The sequence below is a fragment of the Anopheles stephensi genome, chromosome 3, assembly GCF_013141755.1.
Source record: "Anopheles stephensi strain Indian chromosome 3, UCI_ANSTEP_V1.0, whole genome shotgun sequence".
Taxonomy (NCBI): domain Eukaryota; kingdom Metazoa; phylum Arthropoda; class Insecta; order Diptera; family Culicidae; genus Anopheles; species Anopheles stephensi.
The window spans coordinates 26834083-26858441 of record NC_050203.1 but is presented as its reverse complement, the minus strand read 5'-3'; the positions used below and the strand labels follow the sequence as shown (position 1 = coordinate 26858441).

General features: G+C 40.5%; 1 protein-coding gene across 8 annotated transcripts in view; it reads left to right on the top strand.

Moving 5' to 3' along the window:
• LOC118511492 (BAI1-associated protein 3) overlaps positions 1 to 24359 on the top strand; it is a 73372-nt gene that overhangs the window by 4027 nt on the left and 44986 nt on the right. For all 8 annotated transcript variants that reach the window (XM_036054650.1, XM_036054649.1, XM_036054648.1 and 5 more), the window contains one exon: positions 16442 to 17710. In XM_036054650.1, the coding sequence (XP_035910543.1) occupies positions 17356 to 17710 (355 nt within the window). In that variant the 5' untranslated portion in view covers positions 16442 to 17355. The remainder of the gene's footprint in view (positions 1 to 16441; positions 17711 to 24359) is intronic.

The following is a 24359-nucleotide window of genomic DNA, read 5'->3' as shown; positions in this document are numbered from 1 at the left end:
ATCATCCACCAACTCATTAATTAATCGAATATCGAGTCCATTCGGGCAGTGACAGCGAATCAAAGATCTCGTCGATAGTTTCCGCTGATTTGCGTCCACAAGAGCCCGTTTGTTTAATGTGTGCAGTTGCCACAGAAAAGCATACATCATCATCATCAGCATCAGCTTCATCATCGTCGGCGTTGTTGCCACCGTTCCTTCCATTATGCTCATAAGCTGAAGCCATACTCTACCGCCACAACAATGGAAAGCGATTCCATTAGACGTGTACGGTTGTGTGGAATGCATGCGAAACGCCTATGCAAAGATTATTCCATGTGTTTCCGTAGGCGAGCAGGTTTTGGTTCGTTCACGTCATCGTAATGCGAGACGGCACACAGCGCAACGCCACACTCATTGGCGGAACTGATTCATTAATATTCATGGCATATAGAAATATGATCCTGAACATCACATCATCATCGACCACTATCGATGAGCAGTAGCAGCAGGGAGCAGGGAGCAAACTAGTGTTTTTTGAAGAATTTTGAAGCTTATCTGACTCACGAAGGTTGTCTGTTTTGTGTGTTTGATGCACATATCATAATTCCACTAGAGAATACATTAAAACAGCATGAGCAGCAGTAGTTTGAGCTTAATAAAGTAGCGTGATGATTTTGAAGCTAGCATGTGGAAATGGATTGGCCATAAGAAAAATGTTTTTAGTTAGAGAATTAAAACAATGTTTTAAGCACGCTTTCCCATCACTTGTCAATGTTCGTAGAATCATGCAAGGATTTATTCGAAACATAATAAACACTTTGTATGATTCAATCCCCAAAGCATTGCATGCCGACAAACTCCAAAAGTTGATTGATTTTCGAATGGAAGTATTAATGTATCAATCATCAAATGATGTATTTTAAAGCTTTTTTCCAGCTACAGAACTCCTACAGTTACTTTGTATTTTAAACCATTTTTCACCGTAGTCATCCGGGGCCCAGCAAGAAGTGGTTCCATTTTTCAGCGTACAAAATTTATCATTTTAATAACTAAACAAGTACGTTTCAAGTGTCCCACCTACCGACACCGTACTACCCACGGCACACCAGGTGCTACACCGTTTCCCACTCAAGCGCTATCCAACCCGGGATCGGTATTGTTACTCGCCACGGTGCGATCGCATGCATAAATAAGTGTACCAGCTGCAAGTCGTTGTGTTCCATCCGACAGCAACAAAAAAAATATTTCTGCATTTCATCAAACTTGTTGACGTCGTTATTTTACGTCCAGAGGGAGTAAAGTTTTTTCTAGGTTTTTTCGGCATATTGGAAATTGGGATCCGGGAGTGGCACAAAAAAAGAGAAAGGAAATAACAAAAAGTTTATTTCAATCATTATTCAAAACGGTGTGGATGTGGTGCATAAATCTCTCGAGCGACGTCTACGCACACTTGAACTGTGCATGATTTAAAGCGCGGTGGCTATTAGGCGCCTAGACAGTGGTGCAGTAACATTTATTCATTTGATTTATTATGCTTTGTTATTTTTTTAGGTGAATGATTTTCATTAAAATTATTTCTTCGAAATTTATATACTTTCTAATTGATGGCAAAATTAAAGATATGATAGTAAATAATTGACCAGTTTTTTGTAATATTATCAAAGAAATGCTGAGAGAGTCAAATTGTATCTTGGCAAGGCGTTCCGCTTTATAAACCGCCTATGGATGAATCGAATCCTGTTCTAACAAATCTAGGGAAAAACTTTTGCCCTTATATATTACAATCCAGTATAGTCAAATTTCAAGTAACAGCCAAAAGAAAAAGGACCAAACAAGAAGTTTCTCTGTTATCAACAGGGCCGGAAAAAGAGTGATATTGATGAAAAAACTTTTGCTCGATAACGACTAAAAGAATGACTGAATGGTTGGTTACCGACCAGCCAGGCCTTCCAGTGCTCGAAAACGCCGATCGAAAGCAACAACGCAACGCCACCACCACTTCAGATTGACTCTCTTTCAAACAACTTTCTATGTTTTTGATGGTGGTACATAACGCTGCAGAAGCGGTTCGCTACTGGTATGATTTTTTGTTTGTAACCACTAAAGGAACGATATCGAGGTATTGATAAATAGGGAGTTCCTCTCGAAAAAAAAGTCTGATAAATTTTTAGTTTGAAGGTTACATTCCACACACAGATACGCACTTCCGTCACCTCTGACCTATGGAGAGCGGAAGAGTGTATGAAATATGAGATTTTTTTCATTTCCTTTTTCCCACTCCAGTCGCGATTCAACGAACTTTCCACCAACTATGCTTCATACAAACACGCACACACACACAGAAAGCCCACTTGTTGCTAACCGGCTGTGGCACTATATCACTTCACTGAAACTGAGAAGAAACGTCCATCAAGTGAACCGGCTATCAGACAGGAAAACATCTATCAAACATTGCATCACGTTGAAGGGAGCTTTAAAAGCATTTCCATTCAGTTTTGCTCCTCCCTCGCCGTTTCTATAAACTGACACGAAATGTCACACTGATATTTCTATCTTTGTGCCATCTCCAAAGTGTGAAGAGAGTCAAAATAAACTATAAATCGAGACAATCGATTCACCACCACGCTGAAATGATCGCCTTGGAACCAAGCAAAAAGAAAGTTCAAGTTCGAGAAGAAAACCTTTTAATTTGATTTTTTTGTTCATATTTTGTTGGCTTTCGAGTCTCGATTGCATGAAGATGAAGCGAGGGAGAAAATCGATGCAAGATTGTAATGTATTTATTTACGGAAAAGTTTTCTCATTTCGTGTGTGGCTTATCATTGATTTGATCACGTCGTGAGGAAGAAAAACGAAAGCAAAGGAGCGCGAGTCTGCCTTGTTACGTGTTGTGGAGAATAGTTTACCTTAATGCGCCTTTTGTTTCGCTTTACTTTTGCAATGTATGCGTAAAATTATTATCAAATTAATTTTACTCGATTGATATTAAAAGACTCATTTTCATTTAATGTCGTTTAACGTACAAAAATGGGTGCGCACATTTAACAAACCCATCTGCCAATAGGATATTTATTACATCCGACGGTCCGATCAATCCCTCGATAGCGCTCGAACGAGTGACCAACCAGCTAAACTCAGCTGCGTTTCGCCAACTACATAATGATGCGTGTGAACGAAGCCCCTGAGCGAACACAAATGAAACGTGCTGAACGGACATTGGAGGAAAAAACCCCACTCTCCTTCCCGACCTTATCTTTTTTTCCTCCCAACCTCCGCGTGAAAAATGTTGTGAATCAGTAAAATTAGTATTAAGTCCGTTTTGTTGGTCTGTGTCTGCCCCGTGTGGTCCCGGCCGCCGCTGGACGAAGCACAGAAGGAAGATTTATTTTGTTTGCTTTTGGGTGGTGCCGTCTCCATTTACTGTTCACAGGTTCCACAATCAAACTTGCTTAGTCGAAGACGAATAACAATTTTGGTTGACTCACGTACCATGGGCTCTGGTTGATTAGCTCACAGGGATTCCGAGACATTCGACCATCCGTTCTGTCGCTTTGCTCGGGCAGGGCCGAACGGGCTCAGGTTTAGAAACGAAGTCAATAAATGGAAAGGAAATGGAACAAAACAGAGCTAATGTAAGCAAAAGCCGTAAGCATACAATTTATTTCGCTCGCTGCCAACGGTGCAGGGGGAGAATCCTTTCACTAATACTAGCGTATTTATTATATTCTTGCGTGGCATTCGTGGTGGTGATGGTATGATTTCGAGGGTTATCGAAAATAGCATTTGGCATTGGCATAATCACATTAATCTATTATAAGGCAGACCTTCCTTGCATCGCATTGGAATGGGCACGGCAGGAGATATAAATCAATCCGGGGTTTTGAAGCAGCTGATTCAAATCAGTCCGTTCAGCGGAACCATTTCTTTTCTGCCCGCGTGAAGATGTCATGTTTATGTTGTTGTGGGGAAAAAGAATCGGTAGATATTTACATAACAAGTTGAGAGGTAGAAAAAAACGGCTTTAGTTCAATTTATTGCGACTTCAACGATATTCACTCAAATTATGAAAAATTAATCCTAACGAGCGGGACACAAAAGCGAAGAAAACATTCTTCAAAAGAAAATGCCGTTCCTTCTTTTGGCGTGAAAATTCACCAGACAGGCGGGTCAAACGAGTGTCATTGAGCGAGGACGTCGTCCAGCTCGTAGACGCGTTTTATTGTATGGCGTCATAATAGAACATAATGATTATTATAGCCGTCTGCTAAAGAAGCAATAGCTGTGTGAAGTGTCTCTTCCCTTTTGAAGGGTGCTTTCTGCTGCCTCGTTCAATAAAAAGAAAAGATTACGTCCAATTCATAAAAACAAATTTAAAATGATCCTTTTCTTGCCTTGCACAATCGTCGGGTCATCGCGAGACTCCCGGGTGGTTGTGATTAAAATATAAATGCCGCCACCATTCGCCCATTGGACTTTAAGTACTTTCCCGCTTGGAGGATTTGGCACCCACCACCGAATTGTGATAATGTGAGGTCGCTTTTTTTTTGTACCACCACCCTTTTATCATCAAACTACCAAACGGCACGATACGAGTTCTTGCCGAGGTCGCGAAATTGTTACTGCCGTGAGTCCCTCGGGTGCTGTGCCGAGTGATCCCACTTAGACTCAAGGCCCAAGAAGAAGAAAAAATGGCGTTCTTCTCCACGCCATATCAGATTACCGAACGATTAAAGTTTAGTTAAGACATCGTAGCCGAGTTAAGCTGATCTCGCATCGAAGACGACATCGCAGCATGGGCTAAAAGACGACAACGCAGAACGGCATCGAGCATCGAGAATCTGCAACGCAGCAGAATGCACCGAGCAAAGCGATGACGACGAAGACGCCGAGCAACGCGACACTGGCCACGCGCAGACAGCTCCAGAAAAGGACACCGCTGCACGTGGAGAGCCAACGTGGCCAAACCGTGGGAACCATCGTGGGTTCCCGACAGTAGGGCACAAGCTGGGCGATGATAAATCAGTTGTAATTAGGAGTTCGAAACGATAAGTCGAGTTGTAAAATTATCTCTAGGTTTAATAAAAATTTTTTTTATGACCAAACGGTTATAAGAAAGTTTAACTGGCGCCCGAATAGGGACCTTTGGTGAGGAAAACCCAAGTGTTGTGAAGTGCAGTAACCGCGTTAGTGCTTGAGTTACGCCGACATAGACATTCGGAAGTCTATCCCGATCGCCTGTGAAAAGTGAAAACAAACTGATGTGCAGTGAACTTTAGTGACTGCGTTAGTGCTAGTGTCACAAGTGCATAGTGCAGAAGTTATCGAACACTTTAGGCAGCCGTGCGAGTTGGTACCAGAGTAGCCGATAGTTGCCAGCAACAGTCTATCGGAGGAAAAGGATTCTGCCGCCGCACCGAGAAGGAAGACATCACCAAAGGATTCCAAAACCAGCCCCGTCAGAGGAGGTGAAGAAAATCAGCCCCGTCAGAGGAGGTGAAGAAAGCCAGCCCCGTCAGAGGAGGTGAAGAAAACCAGCCCCGTCAGAGGAGGTGAAGGAAACAGCCCCGTAAGTGGAGGTGAACAATGCAACTGTTAATGTAAGTAATAATATTAAACATATTCACATCCGATAAAAGTGAGTGACAAAATCCGTGAAAATCGTGTGTCGGTATACGTGTCGATTAGTGTAATTCGAAATTTTGAAGTGAAATTCGTGAAAAAGTTAGGAGATTAGTCAAACTGGAGGAATTAGTCCAATCACTACGACAATTCTCAGTTTCAATAAAAGAGAAAGATAACGAAGGAAAAGAGAGTAATTACGAAATGGAGGCATTGATCAACAGAATCGCAGCCCTAGAGGCACGATTAGAAGAGAACAATATAACGGACGATTATAGAGATCCTCCACTATTTTTCGTAAAAAAGGACGGCAGCGCCATAAACCCGGAGACTTTCGAGAAGATCCCAGGTTTGGTGAAAGACCTTCCCGTTTTTTGTGGAGATCCAAGCGAACTCAACAGCTGGATCAGCGACGTTGATGGATTGATCAGGTTATACGAAACTACTCCTGGTCATACAGAAGAACAGCAAAATAAATACCATATGGTATGCAAGTTTGTTCGACGAAAGATTAGAGGAGAAGCTAACGATGCGTTAGTCGCATCGAACGTAGGGATCAACTGGAATAACATAAGGAGAACGCTTATCACATACTATGGAGAGAAACGCGACTTGGAGACGCTCGATTTCCAACTAATGAGCGCACACCAAAAGAGTCGATCTTTAGAGACGTACTACGATGAAATAAATAGACTGCTTTCGCTAATTGCGAATCAGATAAAAACGGATAGCAGATTTGCCCACCCAGAAGCCTCAAAAGCAATGATAGAGACGTACAATAAAAAGGCAATAGATGCGTTTATCAGAGGTCTAGATGGAGACGTATACAAATTCATAAGAAACTACGAACCGACTTCTCTAGCAGCAGCATACAGCTACTGCATAACATTCCAGAATTTGGAATGTAGAAAATTACTAACAAGACCAAGACAGGTAAACACACCCCCATCAGCACCAAGGAACCTAATACCACTCCCAACTCCCCATCCACCACCACGAGTATTTCAAAACCACCAAAGACCATTTATGACAAACAACACAAGACCACATTTTGGAATCAACCAGCCATTCCAGAATCATGCAAGAAATTTCCAGCGTCCAGCTTTTTATCAACCAAATCAGACACGACCAATATTTCAACGATCAAATTTTAACCGACCCAATTTCATGCAACATACGAACCAATTCCGCGGACCAGAACCGATGGAAGTTGACCATTCAATTAGGTCACAACAAATTAATTACGCGAATAGGCCCAATTCATCCAATGTAAGGCCTATGAAAAGACAACGAGCTTTCAACATAGAAACATTTCCGCAAGAAGGAAATCCATATGAAGACGAAACTGAAAGTCAGGCGTCATATGAACGATACATGAGAAATGTAGAGAAACAGGAGAAAACAAACAACACTTCATGTACAGCAGAACTAAATTTTTTAGAATGAAGTCTGCTTTGCCCTATTTTATATATCATGGTAAAGCAGGACAACAGATAAAAATTTTAATTGACACAGGATCCAATAAGAATTTCATAAACCCAAAACATGCGAAAATCTCACATGACGTAACGAAACCCTTTATCGTATCATCAGTAGGAGGAGACTTGCTTGTCACGAAATATTCACAAGCTAAAATATTTGCCCCTTATTCCGATGTAAATGTAAAATTTTATCATCTACAAGGACTGAAAACTTTCGATGCCATTATTGGTTACGATACCATCAAAGAAATGGGAGCATTCATAGATGCCAAAAGAGATTACTTTATTATAAAAGATAAAATAATACCTCTCTTACTATACCCGTTACAGGAAATTAACAGGATCGAAATAAGAGATCAACATCTTAACAACCAAGAAAAAGGAAAATTACATTCATTCCTTAACAAGTTTCAAGATTTATTTCAGCCACCTGACGAGAAATTACCATTTACAACAAAGGTTGAAGCAACCATATCTACGGATGACACCGAACCAGTTTACTGTAAGTCATACCCATACCCCTTGTCTCTCAAACATGAAGTGGAGACACAGATAAAAAAATTACTAAACAATGGTATAATTCGACCATCCCGCTCACCATATAACTCACCTGTTTGGATTGTACCCAAAAAGGCTGATGCATCTAACGAAAAAAAGTATCGACTTGTGATCGATTATAGGAAACTAAACCTAAAAACTAAGAGTGATAGATATCCTATTCCAGACACGTCAACAGTTCTTTCGAATTTAGGAAACAATAAGTATTATACCACACTTGATTTAGCATCAGGCTTTCATCAAATTCGTTTGACAGAAAAAGATATCGAAAAAACCGCTTTTTCAATTAACAATGGGAAATATGAATTTTTACGACTACCTTTCGGTCTAAAGAATGCACCTTCTATATTTCAGAGGGTCATGGATGATGTTCTAAGGGAACATATCGGAAAAATCTGTCATGTCTACATCGACGATATAATAGTCTTTGGAAAGACATTTGATGAACATTTGAAAAATTTGGAAATTGTTTTGAACACATTACGCGAAGCCAATTTTAAAATACAACCAGACAAATCAGAATTTTTAAGAACTGAAGTTGAATTCTTAGGATTCATTGTCTCAGAACATGGTCTGAAACCAAATGAGAAAAAAATTCAAAGCATACAAAAATATCCCGAACCTAAAACTATCCGAGAGCTTAGAGCATTTCTAGGACTCTCCGGCTACTATAGAAGATTTGTTAAAAATTATGCTGCTCTAGCAAAACCTCTAACAAAACTCTTAAGAGGAGAGGATGGCCAAGGCCACTGTAAAATTACAAAAAATCAATCAAAAAATTTTCCGATTAAATTTGACGAAGACGCCACTCGCGCATTTAAAACTCTCAAGGAAATTTTATCATCCGAAGACGTTTTAGCGTACCCCGATTTTGATCATGGTTTTATATTAACCACAGACGCGTCCGACAAAGCAATCGGAGGTGTTTTATCACAAAAAATCAATGGTATTGAAAAACCAATAACGTTCATATCCAGAACATTATCGAAAACGGAAGAAAACTATGCTACCAACGAGAAGGAAATGCTTGCTATAGTTTGGGCTTTACATTCCTTGCGCAATTACATATATGGTGCAAAAATAACAATACTAACAGATCACCAACCTTTAACATATGCAATGTCGCCAAAAAATAACAATGCGAAACTAAAACGATGGAAAGCGTTCATCGAGGAACATAATTATGAGTTACGCTACAAACCTGGAAAAACTAACGTTGTAGCGGATGCGCTATCAAGAATCCAAATTAATTCTCTAACACCAACACAACATTCCGCTGATGATGATAGCAGTGAATATATACTGTCTACTGAAGCCCCCATTAACGCTTTTCATAACCAACTAATATTTAAAACAACTAACAATTCGTCCTATGAAATGATGACGCCGTTTCCAAAATTTAAAAGGCATATTTTTTGTGAACCAGAATTTACTAACCAATATTTAACAGACAAACTAAAAAGATTCCTCAATCCTAACATTATTAACGGTATACTAACCGATGAAGTAACTATGGGTCTTATTCAAGAAGTGTATAAAAATTTATTCAATCCGAAAACAACGCGATGTAGATTTTCTCAAATACAAGTTGAAGATTTAACAAATGAAGAAAAACAACTAGACGAAATTAAAAACATTCATAATTTTGCACATAGAAATTCGAAAGAGAATTCATTACAATGCATTAAAAGATTTTATTTCCCAACGATGAGAAAAGTAATAGAGTCATTTGTAAAAAATTGCGAAATTTGCAAAATGGAAAAGTATGATAGGAAACCACAACAATTTATACCAATAAAGACTCCAATCCCCAGATATCCAGGTGAAATTGTTCACATTGACATATTTGCGTATAACTCAAACTTGCTGTACCTTTCATCAGTAGATAAATTTTCCAAATATCTCAAAGTAAGATTCATCAAATCAAAATCTATTGCAGATATAAAAGAAGTAATGCAAGAACTTTTATATGATTGGAATTTACCAAAACATATCGTAATTGATAACGAATGCACATTTGTTTCAAATGTCATAGAGCAAATGATTAAAAATCTAGGTATATCTATTTTTAAAACTCCCGTAAATCGTTCAGAAACAAACGGTCAAATCGAAAGATGCCATTCAACAATTCGTGAGATAGGCAGGTGTATCAAGGCACTAAACCCAGAAATCACAGATAAAAATTTAGTGCAACAGGCTGTATACAAATACAACAACACCATTCATTCGTTTACGAAAGAGACCCCCAAAAACGTATATATCGGAGAACAATCGGAAGAAATGTCGTTTAGAGACAGAGCGTTATTAAGAGAAAAACTTGATAAAAAAATTATAAAACTATTCGAAGAGAAAAATGAAAAGATGAAAGATAAGAAATATAAAGACTATGAACCAAATCAATATGCGTACGAAAAGAGGAAAACAAATAATAAACGAGATAGTCGTTTCAATATGGTAAAGATTAAAGAAAATTATCCTACGTATGTAATCGATACACATAACAGAAAAATTCATAAAGTGAATTTAAGAAATCCGACTAATTGATTCATTATTCTTATCATTTCGGTACAATCCTTATCGCTATTTCATCGATAGAATCGAGTAAAATTAAGATACATAATGTAACAAATGATCCATTAGCCATAATACCGATAGGGAAAGCTAAAGTACAAATTGGGTACATTAGAACAATTCATCCAATAGATTTAGCCGATATCAACGAAACAATAGAGAAAACATTGCTAGATAGTCCAAATGGAATTTTTACTGAACCTATCGACAATTTAATTAGAATAAAAGCTAGCATGCTACAGGACACTTTGGCGAAAATCAAACCATTTGTGAAAAGGCAAAAACGATGGGACACGATAGGTAAAGTTTGGAAATGGATCGCCGGAACTCCTGACGCCGACGACCTACATGTCATTAACTCCACAATGAACTCCCTGATAGCAGAAAGCAACAAACAAATAATAATCAACCAAGGTTTCAACGACAGGCTGAAACAAATAACTGATGTCGCTAACCAAGTCGTAAATATCGAGAACGAACGCTATGAGTCATACCAAGTAGAAAATCGAAAACTTATTCTACTTCCCAACATAAATATGTTACAAGAAAAATTGGATGTCATAGAAGACGCTATACTGTTAGCTAAACACGGGATTCCGAGCAGTAAGCTACTATCCCTTGAGGATCTGACCTCAATAGAACAGTTCCTTGAAAAGAATAACATTAAATACAACACACCGGAAGAATTGCTAAGGCAATCAACTGCCCAAGTTGCAGTAAATGAAACTCATATACTATACATGCTAAAGTTCCCCAAACTATCTCCAAAAATCTACGAATACGACTATATCGATTCAATAATACAACACGATGCACGTATAATCGTCACACAGAACTATATATTACAAAATCAAACCCACGTATATTCCATGGCAGAGAAGTGCCAACAACAAGAAGACGTTTATATATGTCCGCAAATCGGCATACAACAACCCACAACATGCATTCAACAAATTGTGAAAAGAGAAGATTCACAATGTGACTACGAAAAGATTTATAGCCAAGGCTTCATAAAAAGAATCAAAGAAGACACAATACTAATCAATGACGTCATAGCAGAAATCGCATCAAACTGCAGCAAAATGAACCAAGTACTGAACGGTTCCTACGTCATACAATTCGAAAATTGTAACATCATCATTAATGGAGAAATTTATTCAAACAATGAAGTCACCATTCCTAGTAAACCATTTAAGTCAACAACAGGAATTAACATTGACAAAGGCGAAATCAAACATAGACCGCCTCTTCAACTGATACAAAACCTCACAATAGAACACAGAGAAAAGCTAAAAAGTATCAACCTACAAAACGACTCCTTGAGATGGAAATTTAACATATTTGGAGGAACATTTGCGTTAATATGCATATGCGCATGTATAATATTTCTATTCTTCCAATTCAAGAGAACTACAGTAAAAATAGACATGACTCAAGCGAAACAACTCGAAACCTTTGTCAGCCGACCTATCTCGTTCCACGCAGCAGCGAGACTTTGAGGGCAAAGTCACTTAAGAGGGGAGGAGTTAAGACATCGTAGCCGAGTTAAGCTGATCTCGCATCGAAGACGACATCGCAGCATGGGCTAAAAGACGACAACGCAGAACGGCATCGAGCATCGAGAATCTGCAACGCAGCAGAATGCACCGAGCAAAGCGATGACGACGAAGACGCCGAGCAACGCGACACTGGCCACGCGCAGACAGCTCCAGAAAAGGACACCGCTGCACGTGGAGAGCCAACGTGGCCAAACCGTGGGAACCATCGTGGGTTCCCGACAGTAGGGCACAAGCTGGGCGATGATAAATCAGTTGTAATTAGGAGTTCGAAACGATAAGTCGAGTTGTAAAATTATCTCTAGGTTTAATAAAAATTTTTTTTATGACCAAACGGTTATAAGAAAGTTTAACTGTTTATATGCCTTAATTGCTGACACGATGGAGCCATCCCTCTCGCCATCCCTCTCGCCATCGTCGTCCTGGACACAGTTGCGAACCATGCCCGTCGTTTCGTGACGACTGGCTTGCATGTTTGCCTGTACTTGCTTGTGTCCGTTGTGTTTGTTAGCAAATTTGTGTACTATTTTTCCACTGTTTATGCATGGGGAGGGTTTTTCATCGCATTTGCTTTTGCGTGTAGTGCGAATTAATTCCAAGCACGGAATCGACGCTCGACACGAATGAGCGAAATTACAGACCGAGCGCACACATTAACCGGTGCGGGAAGTGCTTGTACAACAGCTTATAAGCGTTTGAGATAGCTAATGTTTGTGGACATTGCGCTCTGCTTCTTGTGTTTTTGCTCGTTGTGTGAGTGTTATTGTGGTGCCAAAGTCCAATTAGCATTATCTGATTTTTCGATTATAATAATTTTTTTAAACAGCTTCATGTTGGCTCGAACGGCACCTGCTCGTGTGACCGGAACGATTAAAACTAACGAATTAAATGCAGTGCTAGCAGTTCCTGCAGCTTAGCCTTTAGTTAAGCTGAAACTCATGAAAGAGCGCAAATAATCGTTCGGTGAAAAAAAGAAACATAAAATTGTTTGGATTCATTAGCAATCAAATAAATGGAATAATCTAATTGGCAACTTGTTTTCATGAAAATTTGAGCACAGGTTCGTGAATGATTTTCCGAATTTTTCACAATTAAATAATCGTCTCAAATTGATACCAGTTCTCCAAAATAGCAGATTGGTGACCATCAATATCCTACAATACGTATAGTCATTTTTGATTGGCATATACTTTTAGCAGTGTAACTTTCCGGAGAAATTTTTCCTTGAAAAATATTTACATGCTTATGACTAAATTGTTCTCGATGTCTGTACAAGCTCTTACGTAAATTTATAAAATGTAACAATATACAAAATCTGGTGTTTTAATGTATGTTGTATCAAAGTAAATATTGTGTTTTACTGCTAAAGTTTATAAATAATGACGCAGTAATCGTTATTGATCGTTATCCATTGGTTGAAAAAGATTAAATCGATTTGTACACGGGACGATCATCCTTACACGGTACAGGCCGCTCTAACATTAATATTCTGTAATAATCATAGCCCATAAAACAAGTAGCGAAATTAAATAAAACACAGCGCCTCGTAAAGTTGGATCGCACGACTATTGCTATCTAACAATCATCGAATTAATTTAGCTAAGAAGCAACCCGACTGAACTGGTGTTTCCTGCTTTTAATCAGCGAGATCAGTTGGAGCCCATGTTTCTGCCGTTAATGAAATGCATTTTCATGTAGCTGTGCTCTTAAATTTCGGGTGTGCAAGACGCTTTACGACGCAACTGTTGCTTTCCGTCCAGCAGCAGAAAGAGCAGAAAATTAATCAACTCATCTTTTCAACCAAAACACACACACACCCAGTGTGGCCTGGCCGTCGTCTGATTTTGTTGCTTGAAAGCTCGTGCTGTAAGGTACTCTGCATCGACTAAAGGCAAATGGGTCTGAAATACGAATTTAAAATGATTTTACGACCTAATTTTCCTCTCTCTTCGCTTGCTGCCGCGGCGCTCTCACGTCTTGTCTCCACCTCCGACACACGAGTCCACCACTCGGAAGCACGGGTAAAAAGGCTTCTATTTCTGTGTGGCTCGTCCAAAGACGCCGCCGTCGGAAAAGCATCCCGTTGACTTTAATTGGAATTCTTCGCACAGTTCCGTACGAGCTGGCACGGGGGCAGGGGTGCCAACATTTTCTCTCCCATCCGATGGTCGGTGAGTTTGGAAAGCAAAACGTATCGCACAGCACAGCATGCTACGATGGGGAAATGGCGTGGGCAAAGTGGCCAGGATGGCGTCTGTTTACAGAGGTGACAGAAAATTACTACAAACTACGTTTCTCGTTTTTCCCGACACACCAAACCAAACACTCTGCTGAACCGTGTCACACACAATCACAACAGCATACCGAAATGATGTACGACCGGGCTTTTTTCCGGGAGGAAAAATATGTTTCACCAGAGGATTTAAGCTACCTTACGTACGCATTTCGCAAGAAGAGAAGATATCTTTTGTTGCCTTTATGGGAGGGTTTTGAAAATGTTCGTGATGTGTTCTGAATGATAATTGAGTACTTCATTTGTACATGAAACGATGAAGCATTTAGAAAAAAATAAATATTTAAAAAGCTTTAGCAGTTACCAGTTGTAGACATTCTTGTATGTTATGTTTATGGAAAAGCTTTCCAAAGAAACAAAGACATACGTTTTATTATTTTTCTCCTTCATCTTACTGTAGGTCGAATGCAAGCAAAAAAAAAATCCTTTCAAGCGATGGAGTTAAAAAACGGGTGTTAATAACACTGGAAACAGTTGCAAAATGCACAGACAGCGTTTACCTGCGCGCGAAAGAAAATTGCAAGCACCAGTCCAAACAGCGAAACACGATATTATTCCTGGAAACGGGATGAAATATTCATTATGGTTGCAACGGAGGAAACGTTGTATGAGTGCGGAACCGGTTGGTACTGTTTAATGTTCTGCTTAAGCAGCTTACGTAGCAGAGTTTCGTTTTTCTGCATTCGTTTTGCTACTTTCTTTTTCAATTAAAGAAGCCGATTGTTTGCTCCTGCCTTAGCAGTTGGTAATTAATTCTTCAAAAGCAACGGTTCGTTGTAAAGTGGTTATAATTATTTTTAAGTTTCAATTTCCTGCAACTGACGAAAAGAACTAAAAAAATAGTTGTTAAATAGTGTTGTCTAATAACTGATAGAAAAGAATGAGTAGAGCTAAGAGAATTTAAAACCAAAGATAGTAGTGCATGCGCCTGGCAGTATGCAATTCGTTAGCTCATTCATTTTGAGCATAAACTAACTCATTCTAGACTTATTCCTTTTTCAGATTTTCAGGCCGAACAAACATTCCTTTGGATAAATATAGGTTGCAAAAGTGTTTTAGAGATTATTCCACAAAATTTTGCAAACAATCAGACGTTTCAAAACTTCATGAGAACACCGTATTCTGAGAAAATGTTACATGTTTCATGTGAGAAAATGTTACAAATGGAAAAAGAGCTTACAATGAACTAACCAAAAATTGCATAAGAACGATAGGATTTCTCTAGAATCGCTTGAACAGAAACTACACCTACCTGTCATCGCAGTTGTCGCATCCCTGGAACGGTAGGAATAGACTCTCGTTCATAAGAAAACAAAATCAACTTTTTCTCATAAAACAGCGTGCAGCGACCGATGCTGCATTCGGTCTCGAGAACCAAATTTCATCTCTGACCACATTTTCCACTTTATGGTTTATGAGTTCTACCGAACAGCAAAGACGAAAACAAAAAAACACAACCACAAAGAAGCCCCGATTTCCATCTATCTGCTCAACTACCTTCGTATTCTGCTCGTTCAAACCATGTCATGATTTATCTTTGCTTCTCCTCACATAGCGGAACGCCAACGGGAATGAGCTCAATCTTGTGCTGATATGAAGCGTGCACTTTTTATAGAGTTGCAGTTTTACCTTTCGCACGGTCCATGGTTCTTCTTTCCCCCTGATCCAGCGCAACACTATTCTATTTTCCCCTTTCCTGGCTGTGTATTAGAAACGCTAAACCTCGCAACAATTGCTGGCCAACATCAAGCCAACGTTGGTAGAAGGTTCGGCACCAACAACAACCCAAAAAAAGTGTTCTATTCCAATGGCATACTGTGGTGTGGATTTTTTTCCCTCCAACCACCAACCCAGAGAATGCTGGTGTTGATATCTCTTTCGGCTTAGAGCGCGACCAAAAACGCCGGAAACGGAGCATTCGTCCGGTTACCTCGACATAGCGATGCGCCAAGGTTTGGAAGCGATTTCCGGGACCCGAAACGAGAAATGCGAGATTTATTTGATTGTATGGAATGCAAATTTGATCTTAATTGAGTTTGCCAAAGATGCTTTCCGCCCCGAGAATGCCAAACGGTACGCGTCCTAAATGCAGCCAGTAGTCGCACAAAACATATGAGCAACAACATAACCGCAGCCAACCGATTCAGCCCGAAGTGCTGTGCCGTTTGCCGACATTCAGGCGCCCGGCACCATTTGCTTTGATTTTAAGTGCTTACACGTTAGTGGTTTAAAAGTTGCGACGACGAACCGGGGTACCGGCACGCATAATAGAAGACCTGTCTCGTAATGGGCAAACGAATGGGAATCGAAATGGAATTAGACCATATTTATATCATATTTTGACGTGCTATTTTCTCTCTCTCTCTCTCTCTTTCTGGCAGGTATGGAAGCAGAGCGTCGTCTAATGGTGGTTGTTCCTCTAGCGACGAACTAGCGTACTTGCGTGATGCAATCAATACAAAGGAAACGATAAATCAGCAACATTTTAGTACAGCACTATAGCCGAAATAATCACACCGAATCGTTCACTACAAAAACTGACACGGCAAAAACTTGACGGATAATCTTGAACGGAAATGTATTCCTACAGTACTCGCACAATCAGCCCTAGATGCTGAAAACTGAAACCGCTCGAAACCCGCTCGCAAGATAGTGGATGCTGTGCAAGCGTTACCGTAAGAGCGATACATTGATGTGAAGTGGATCGGATAAGTGCTTCGAACCAGCAGACTATGACCGGTCATCAGACCGACCAGCTACAGCCGCGTTCAACTAGTGACATGTTGATGTTGCTTTCGGTTCACCCCAACGGACAGGGAATGCCACGATCGGTCGAACGCACGATACCACCACTGCTCGAACGCCCGCTGAGACATTCACACGTACTGGAGATGAAGCTGTAAATAATAGTAAGCCCTGGGAGTTGAGTTTCCACACTAGCAGGAACCGTGTAGGCCGACATAAAAGGCAGCGTCAAAGCGTCAATTTATTTGTTTCTTCCCTGCAGAGGTGACGTACGTAGGCGAAACAAGAAGATAAAAAAACAGTTCCAAAAGTGTACAGTCGTGCAGCTTTTGCCCAACAATAGATCTGATAGATCCTTGTCGCTACGTGAGCCGAGCATCATCCTTCGAAGGGAGAGCGAAGATAGTAGTAAACAAAAAAAAATACATACAAACATTAAACAAACAACAAAACACGTCTGTGTGCTTCCGTGCTGAGTAACTGCGAGAAGACAAGTAAAGAAGGAAACAATATAAACACTCACACATACATCACCCCTCTCAGCCAGAAGATGAGCTTCTTCAGTTCGCTACAGCAATACGTGACGAGTGGGGTTGCCGGGCTCGGGTTGAATCCACGGCGGTTTTCCCTGTCGCGCCAGGAATCGACCGAAGGCTCTTCCGGCCCGTCCGGTGGTCACTCGTCCTCGTCGTCCTCCGTCACCTCGCCGTATGGTATGGGCGGTACGGGAGGTGCGTCGGGTGGCATGGGACACAGTCCCGGCCCAAGCCCGGGAGGTCCCGGAAGCAGCAGCCAAGGAATGTGTGGTCTCGGCTCAAGCGGTGGTAGCAGCATCGGTAGTGGAGGCGCCGGCTCAACCGGACAGGGTGCGGGCGGCACATCGACAGCGGCAGGAACATCGCTTGGTAAGTGGATGATGCGGCTGATGCAGCTGTACAATTCTTAACGTCGCAACGTCGATGCTGCACAAGAAGTCATACTGTCAAGTGGTGGCTTAGGCAAAAGATTACGACCATCGGATCGGGGTGGCGTGATGAAAGAGACCGGGACAGGGCAAGTCCCATTTTGATGCGATGTAAACGATATGGAAAAAAATGAAAATTGCTTGCTACTACTGCCGTTACGTGCCGCGCAAGGGAACTCGTTTTGCAATACGAAAATGCACTTACGGCAATGGTGAAGAGTTCTTAAAACACCGGCCACCGGGGATCGGTGGGGTTATTCCGCCGCCGTCATTTTATGTTCAGCTGGCAGAGGGTTCTTTTTTGAGCGATGGATAACTGCAACGAAACATGAAGTGTGCATGCTTGAGCGCTGTTTTTCGGGGCAAAACATGCTTCTTTTGACGTTTGATAAAGGCTGATGCTTGTAAAGGGGTTTTCGAAAACAAGGAAGTAAACAGCGTACATTCCGATGGAACTTGTGGAGGGAAATTGAGGTTAACTTTGAGAAAAACATTCCCTGGCTGGTTTTGTTTCTTGACTGCATTTTTTGCAATAATTGGAATAGTAAGAAAATTTCACTGATGGCATTTGGTATTTGACGAGTATACTTGACTTGACGAGTACCTTAACGAGACTTATTCTTTGCACTATATTTGATACATTTTACAATAATTAGTTCTTGGAAGAGTTGTGCCATAATTATTGTCCTCATTCAGGAACAGGAGCAAAATGTGTCTAAGTACCCTCCTTTCCAGGAGTTTTGAGTCTAAACGTGGTACAAAATCTAAATTAGATCTAGTCCATAAAATATTGTTTCTTTTTAGGCTGTATGTGACCAAAGAAAAATGCAGATACTGTTAGCTTTTCAGGACTTCACCACTGCTTAAAGAAATAATTGCTAACAGGGTTTATGGCAAAACGTCAATCTGGGACGTCAAAGTTTTCATGTGGACTGAATTATGGAATGAATGTCCTGATATAGTTGAAGTTGAAAAAGATATAGTCAGATATATTTATAAACACAAAAACCGAAAATATTTTATGCAGTCCTACTATTAACAGCCAGATACGCTAGCCAAAAACCTTTCTCAGTGAAATTAATGAGCGCCTGGCATGCATAGGACTTGTCTGATCAAGGCTTATCATAGGCGCCTTGAGGGCCACGATGAAATCCAATTATCATTGACCGTCTTTCTCTGAAGCTTCATTAGACATTTGACAATCCCGCAATAGAGTCCAGGTGTTTTGATAGTTAATCCTTTTGACAATTCAAAGGTACAGACTGGACGATCTATACGCGCTTTTAGCAGCTTTAATAGCATGTCTAATCATTCTCTGTTTCACACCTTCATGTTGATTTTTGCATTGAAGTACCTGAAACGCTCCTTCGGGAAGATTCCCAGAAAGCCTTTAATGCTAGAGAGGCTGTTGTCCAGATTTTCACATTGGATTGCTACTCCTGCCAATCTGGATGAATTATACGTTAGTAACCGGATCCCGTGCTTCTCCTTCCCGAACCTGCAATGCCGTGTGCTAATCCGATATCGTCATTGAAACAAGTTTTCTAGGCGAAAAACTATCCTCAGGCTAAATCTAGTATGATTACCCAATCAATTTAAAAGGCTTACTAAAAAGGACAGATCCTTTTCACTTTTCACCAAAGCGTGATAAATCTCTTGCCAGCAGAATAGTTAGTTAGCTTCCACCTTTTTATCACCGGTGCAGCTCACGCAAACAGCCTGCAGGCCATACAAGTGTTCCGGCCAGCGCTTTATGCTGAATTCTAAAAAAGCATTTATTTATCCTGTCCTCTGCTTTAATGTCCGTCCATCAGGATGCTTTTAAGCGAAGCATATTCAACGTCCCCTGCGAGCGGACGACACTTCATCAAGCACCGGAAAAGGTGAAAAAGATTAATCATACATTCTGCACCCCTACTCGCCTCTCTGCAACGCCAAAACGAACGAAAGTCGAGATGGATTAGATCAGGCGCGATGATGGAGTGACGGAGAGATATGCAGCAACCTTAAACCATCCCACCAACGATGTCGTCTGTCAGCTCGTTCACAACAAAAGCACTTTTGAATATTTCAAAAACTAACTCACCAAAAGCCAACATCCATAAAACATGCCTGCACATGATGAGGGGTTTCGTCGAGACCGTCGGGCTGCAGGAATGAAACAGGCTCGTGCTTTGAATATTTTGCACTCCACTCGGGGCGACCCTTAAGTGACAGTTTGGAACACGTTCCGTTGTCGAGTGTGCAGAATGTGATGGAAAAGACACACACGCACACACACACACAAAGGAAAATAAAAACAAACGCTCTTTATGGGACTTTCCTCAATCTAGTTGTTCATCGGAAAGGTGAAAGAATTATTAATCACCAATAACCCACGGCTGGTGTGCGAAGGTTTTCTCTTGCACGGTCGCCAGATATGGGATCAAAGTTTTTACCAACTGCCATAACCCAACTCATGGCGGTGGCGTGTGTTCTTTATTTCTACTTGAGAGGATGAGAAAAAGGAGCGAGGTAGTCGGCAATTTCTTCTGCATGTGTCCTCAACCCACGTGGGACTCTAAATTGAATTTGGACTCACTCACCCCAACCGACTATCGTTGAATAAAGGATCGATTGTTGTCATGAGGATTGTGTTGACGATGTTTTCTTTTTAATTCGCATGGTTTTTTTGGTGGTCACATCGATTCGTGGTGGAATGTTGGAATGGTGGAATGGAATGCTGTTGTTTATTTATTTTATTTAGGTTTTGATTACTGTTTGATTGAAGCCATTTTTGTAATTTTTCTGATGGACGGCCTGGCCGTATATCTTAAGCTATTGATTTCAAAGCTCAAAAATCTACAGAACAGAACAAGGAAAGTGTTCTTTGGTCGAAAGACCTTCATATGTAGTCTCAATTTCAAGATTTAATTCGCAGTTTGACAGGATACGATCTATTTAAAGCAAACTAGAAATACTCCATACCCAATTGTAAACAGTAACAGAACATGTGTAAAATCTATTATCAACCATCGCAAATCATGTTCACTCGAAACGATGATTATTTTAACCAAAACAATACCAATACTGACGAATGGTAGCAAAGCTCATGCATAAAACATTTAGCGCCTGAAGCAAAAAACTAAACCCAAACTATCCACCTGTTGCCTTTGAATGGCATAAATAAATTCCGTTTTCCCCGAACTGGTAAAACAGTCAATGGTGGAAAAATATGCTGAACGCCGCCAGTAATTACCACACCTGCCATGTATTATGTTCGTGGTATTATGCGTTTTGTTCCTACGCTCATTTTCACCACCCATTTCGTCTTTGCCTTCCCAGCTCCCCATCCCTCTCAGTATGTTATCAAACAATTAGACCAGACCAGCGAGTTCACCTGCATTCAACGTGAAACATAATGAAGCAGAAAGCAACAACAAAAAACACACTTTTGGACGCAGGTGCTTTAATCACTGCTCGGCGCAGACACACGGCCGGCAGATTGGGCGCATGTTGTGGACTCGTAAATAAAATATGCTTCACTCCATTCGAGCATGAAACTGTCTCTGGCTCCCGTGCCCAAAGATCATCAGGATACCGTGTTGTTGCGTCAAACAGAAAAACCGAAATGCTGCTAACGGCCAAACAGGATTGGGGATGATTTTGAAGCCAAGGTATTCGTACCCGATTTGCTTGGTCACATTCTCCCGTACGCTCTGTGGTACGGTACGAGCGCGAGACAACCTTCCGCGCGTCAACACGTATCGACACGTATCGCTGGAATGAGCAATGTCCTGTCAGCAAAGAGTAGGTACGATGACGGTGGAGTATCCTCGGGACTAATTAGGATTCCATGTTCATGTACAGGGTCGCGGCGTAATGCAGTTGCAACAAGTGAAGGTACACATTAAAGCAGGTGGAATTGGAACATTTATTCATTCACAACTGCTTGCGCTTACGCTACAACTGCTGCACAAATTACGACAGGGGCCAATATAATTTAGGCGAATGGGACCTTCTTATCGCTACACCTATATTTTTTCTTTTTATGGTTAAATTCTACTGTTATAAATAAATCAGTTGATAATTTCACCTTTTATTTATTAAAAAAACTGGGGTTACCTCTTGTCTTAAAAACTGCCTTGTTTAAGCGGTCTAACGAGAACTTTGGTACATTCGGAAATAACATGTTTGCTTCAAACTTCTACTTGCAAAAACTGCAATGAAAAGGGCCAGTTTCTAGAAATGTTTACACGTCTTATCACTTTTAACCAGAGGAATATAAAATAAACATCCAGCATCATTCCGGTATTGTACTGTTTCTAAGAAATAACAAGAAATTGCCACATGTCTCTTGTTACTCTAAAAGCAGGCTCTCCTTTTTTACGGTGAAACACGAGTGTTAAGAATGTACTCTCGCCTAACACGTGTCCTGGAAGCAAGACAAGACAATTGTTCTATCTAGAAATCTGATGAAAAATAAGCTACCTCCAACATAAAAGAAATATGTATGTAGTGTACTTCATCTTAAAATTATGTCTATCATTTCACTCGCTACGTCTAACGTTCCTGTTATTCGAAACAGGCCTTGTTTGTATCTGAAACATATACGCAAGAATCTGTAATCTCATGACCGACAAACCTGTGAACATCTGTATTCGTATAAAACAACACACACACTCACACACAAGGCTAGCGGGATAATGCTCTCGAGATGCTGCAGAACGTTCCAATTCTTCCACTGCGGAATGATATACAGCAAAGACTCGTACAGTAAATATTAACCTATATTCCACAAATGGGCCATAATTTCATTCCTCTTTTATTGCCACTTTGCTCACACATTCACGCGTCCCTCTTCTCGCCATCCGCTACAGAGTACATCCTTCTCTAATCGATTCTCTGTCGCGATGGTAAAAAATTCAAAGCTGTTCGATTGGTCTCCTTCCATGCTGGTATCCACAGCTGGTAATCTTTGGCTTTGAAATGTTGTTTTGATTGCCATTTCGATTTATGCTTATGCAAATCTCATCATACGCTTCTCGACGCTATCGATAGGGGGCATTTTGCGAGAAGGCGAGAGAAATACATAGAGAGAGAGAGAGAGAGAAAATTGGAACGGTTCAAGGAATTACGAAGACGTGACCTAATCTGTTCTGAGAAATTGTTTTTCCCTATTTTCGCAGTAGAATGCACCATAACGCATGTAAACAAGAAAAGAAGTGAGAAGGGAAGCTACATACAAACAACCATTAAATTGCGTTTGTTAATGATCAAAAACAAAAATCATCAAAAATATGGACAAAGTCCGTCCCCCAACTTGTACAGCAATATTTATCTTCATCTGTAATTGTGCTCCAAGGTACTCATTTTCTTGTTTTCCGTCTTCACAAACACACACACACACACACACACACTTTACCAAAGCAAAATACAAGCCAAAACAAATCATCTACATCACGAGTAAAAAAAAAATACAGGGTAGGCAAAGGTTCCGGAACACACCACACCTTGCGATAAAACAACAAATGTCAGCAAAGTCAAAAGTTCTTGCATTGCGCACACCAGTTTCTTAGAAACGAGCTGCTGTTGGTGTTAGTGAAGGAGAATAACAAATAAAAAACAAAACATCTCGGAAACTTTGTTCCTTCCAGCAAAAGGACACACGATTGTTTCTGCTTGTTTGGTACAATTTTCATAAAGTTCAATTCCAAGACTCACCTGATAAGAACTATGACAGCCGACGGAGCAGCAACGCTCTGTAGCGAATGGTAGCAAGATAGGCTCTTCTTAGAATGGCATTTTATCTTAGCGCTGAAGCAGGAAAATCATTAGCTAAAGAAAAAAGAATAAGAAGCAAAAGAAAAAGAAGATAAAATTGCAAGTGCAGAAACCTTGTTAGAACTTTTAAATATTTGTAGCATGAAAAAGATACTAAACAGAGCTCCTCAAAGCTGGTTCATTTAACAGAATTTCCATGAAATTTCCATTCGCTAGTTCTGAAAAGAATTTTCACATTTTTATCTTGTTTAACAAACAGCAATAGATCAAAGGAATTTCATATATTTACATTCACGCCTAAATGTAGGCAAGTGGAGTATTTTTTTTCCTTGATTTAGTACACAAGCAGCACAAAAAATAGTTAAAACAAAGCTACATTAAAACTAAACATAACAATGAATTTTTAAAACTATCACACATTATAGCGCTCGTAAAAGTTAAAGATCCTCTAACGAGCATCCTTCATACCCATGCCTCGAACATCCTACCATGTGAAAAGTTAGACACACTATAAATTATTATTGCATCTTCCCGACAAAACCTACCACACCGTGTGCTGCATTGGGAGCTCGTGTGTTCATGTGAGAGCTCATGTGTATGTGTGTATCGGAATGATGTTCTTTGCGCAAATTGCTTCCCAAAACTCGAGACGTCTGTTTGGCCGTTTGCTACTTGGAAGTTCTGCTTCCCATTTCCGATTGGAAGCTATCCTGCTGGCTGAAGATGTTTCCCGTAGTGTATGGGTGATTCCATTCGGCGGAAACAACATCGAACGGATACGCCGAACGAACGAAATGAGCGCTCTAAAAGCTGCACCAATGAAGTCA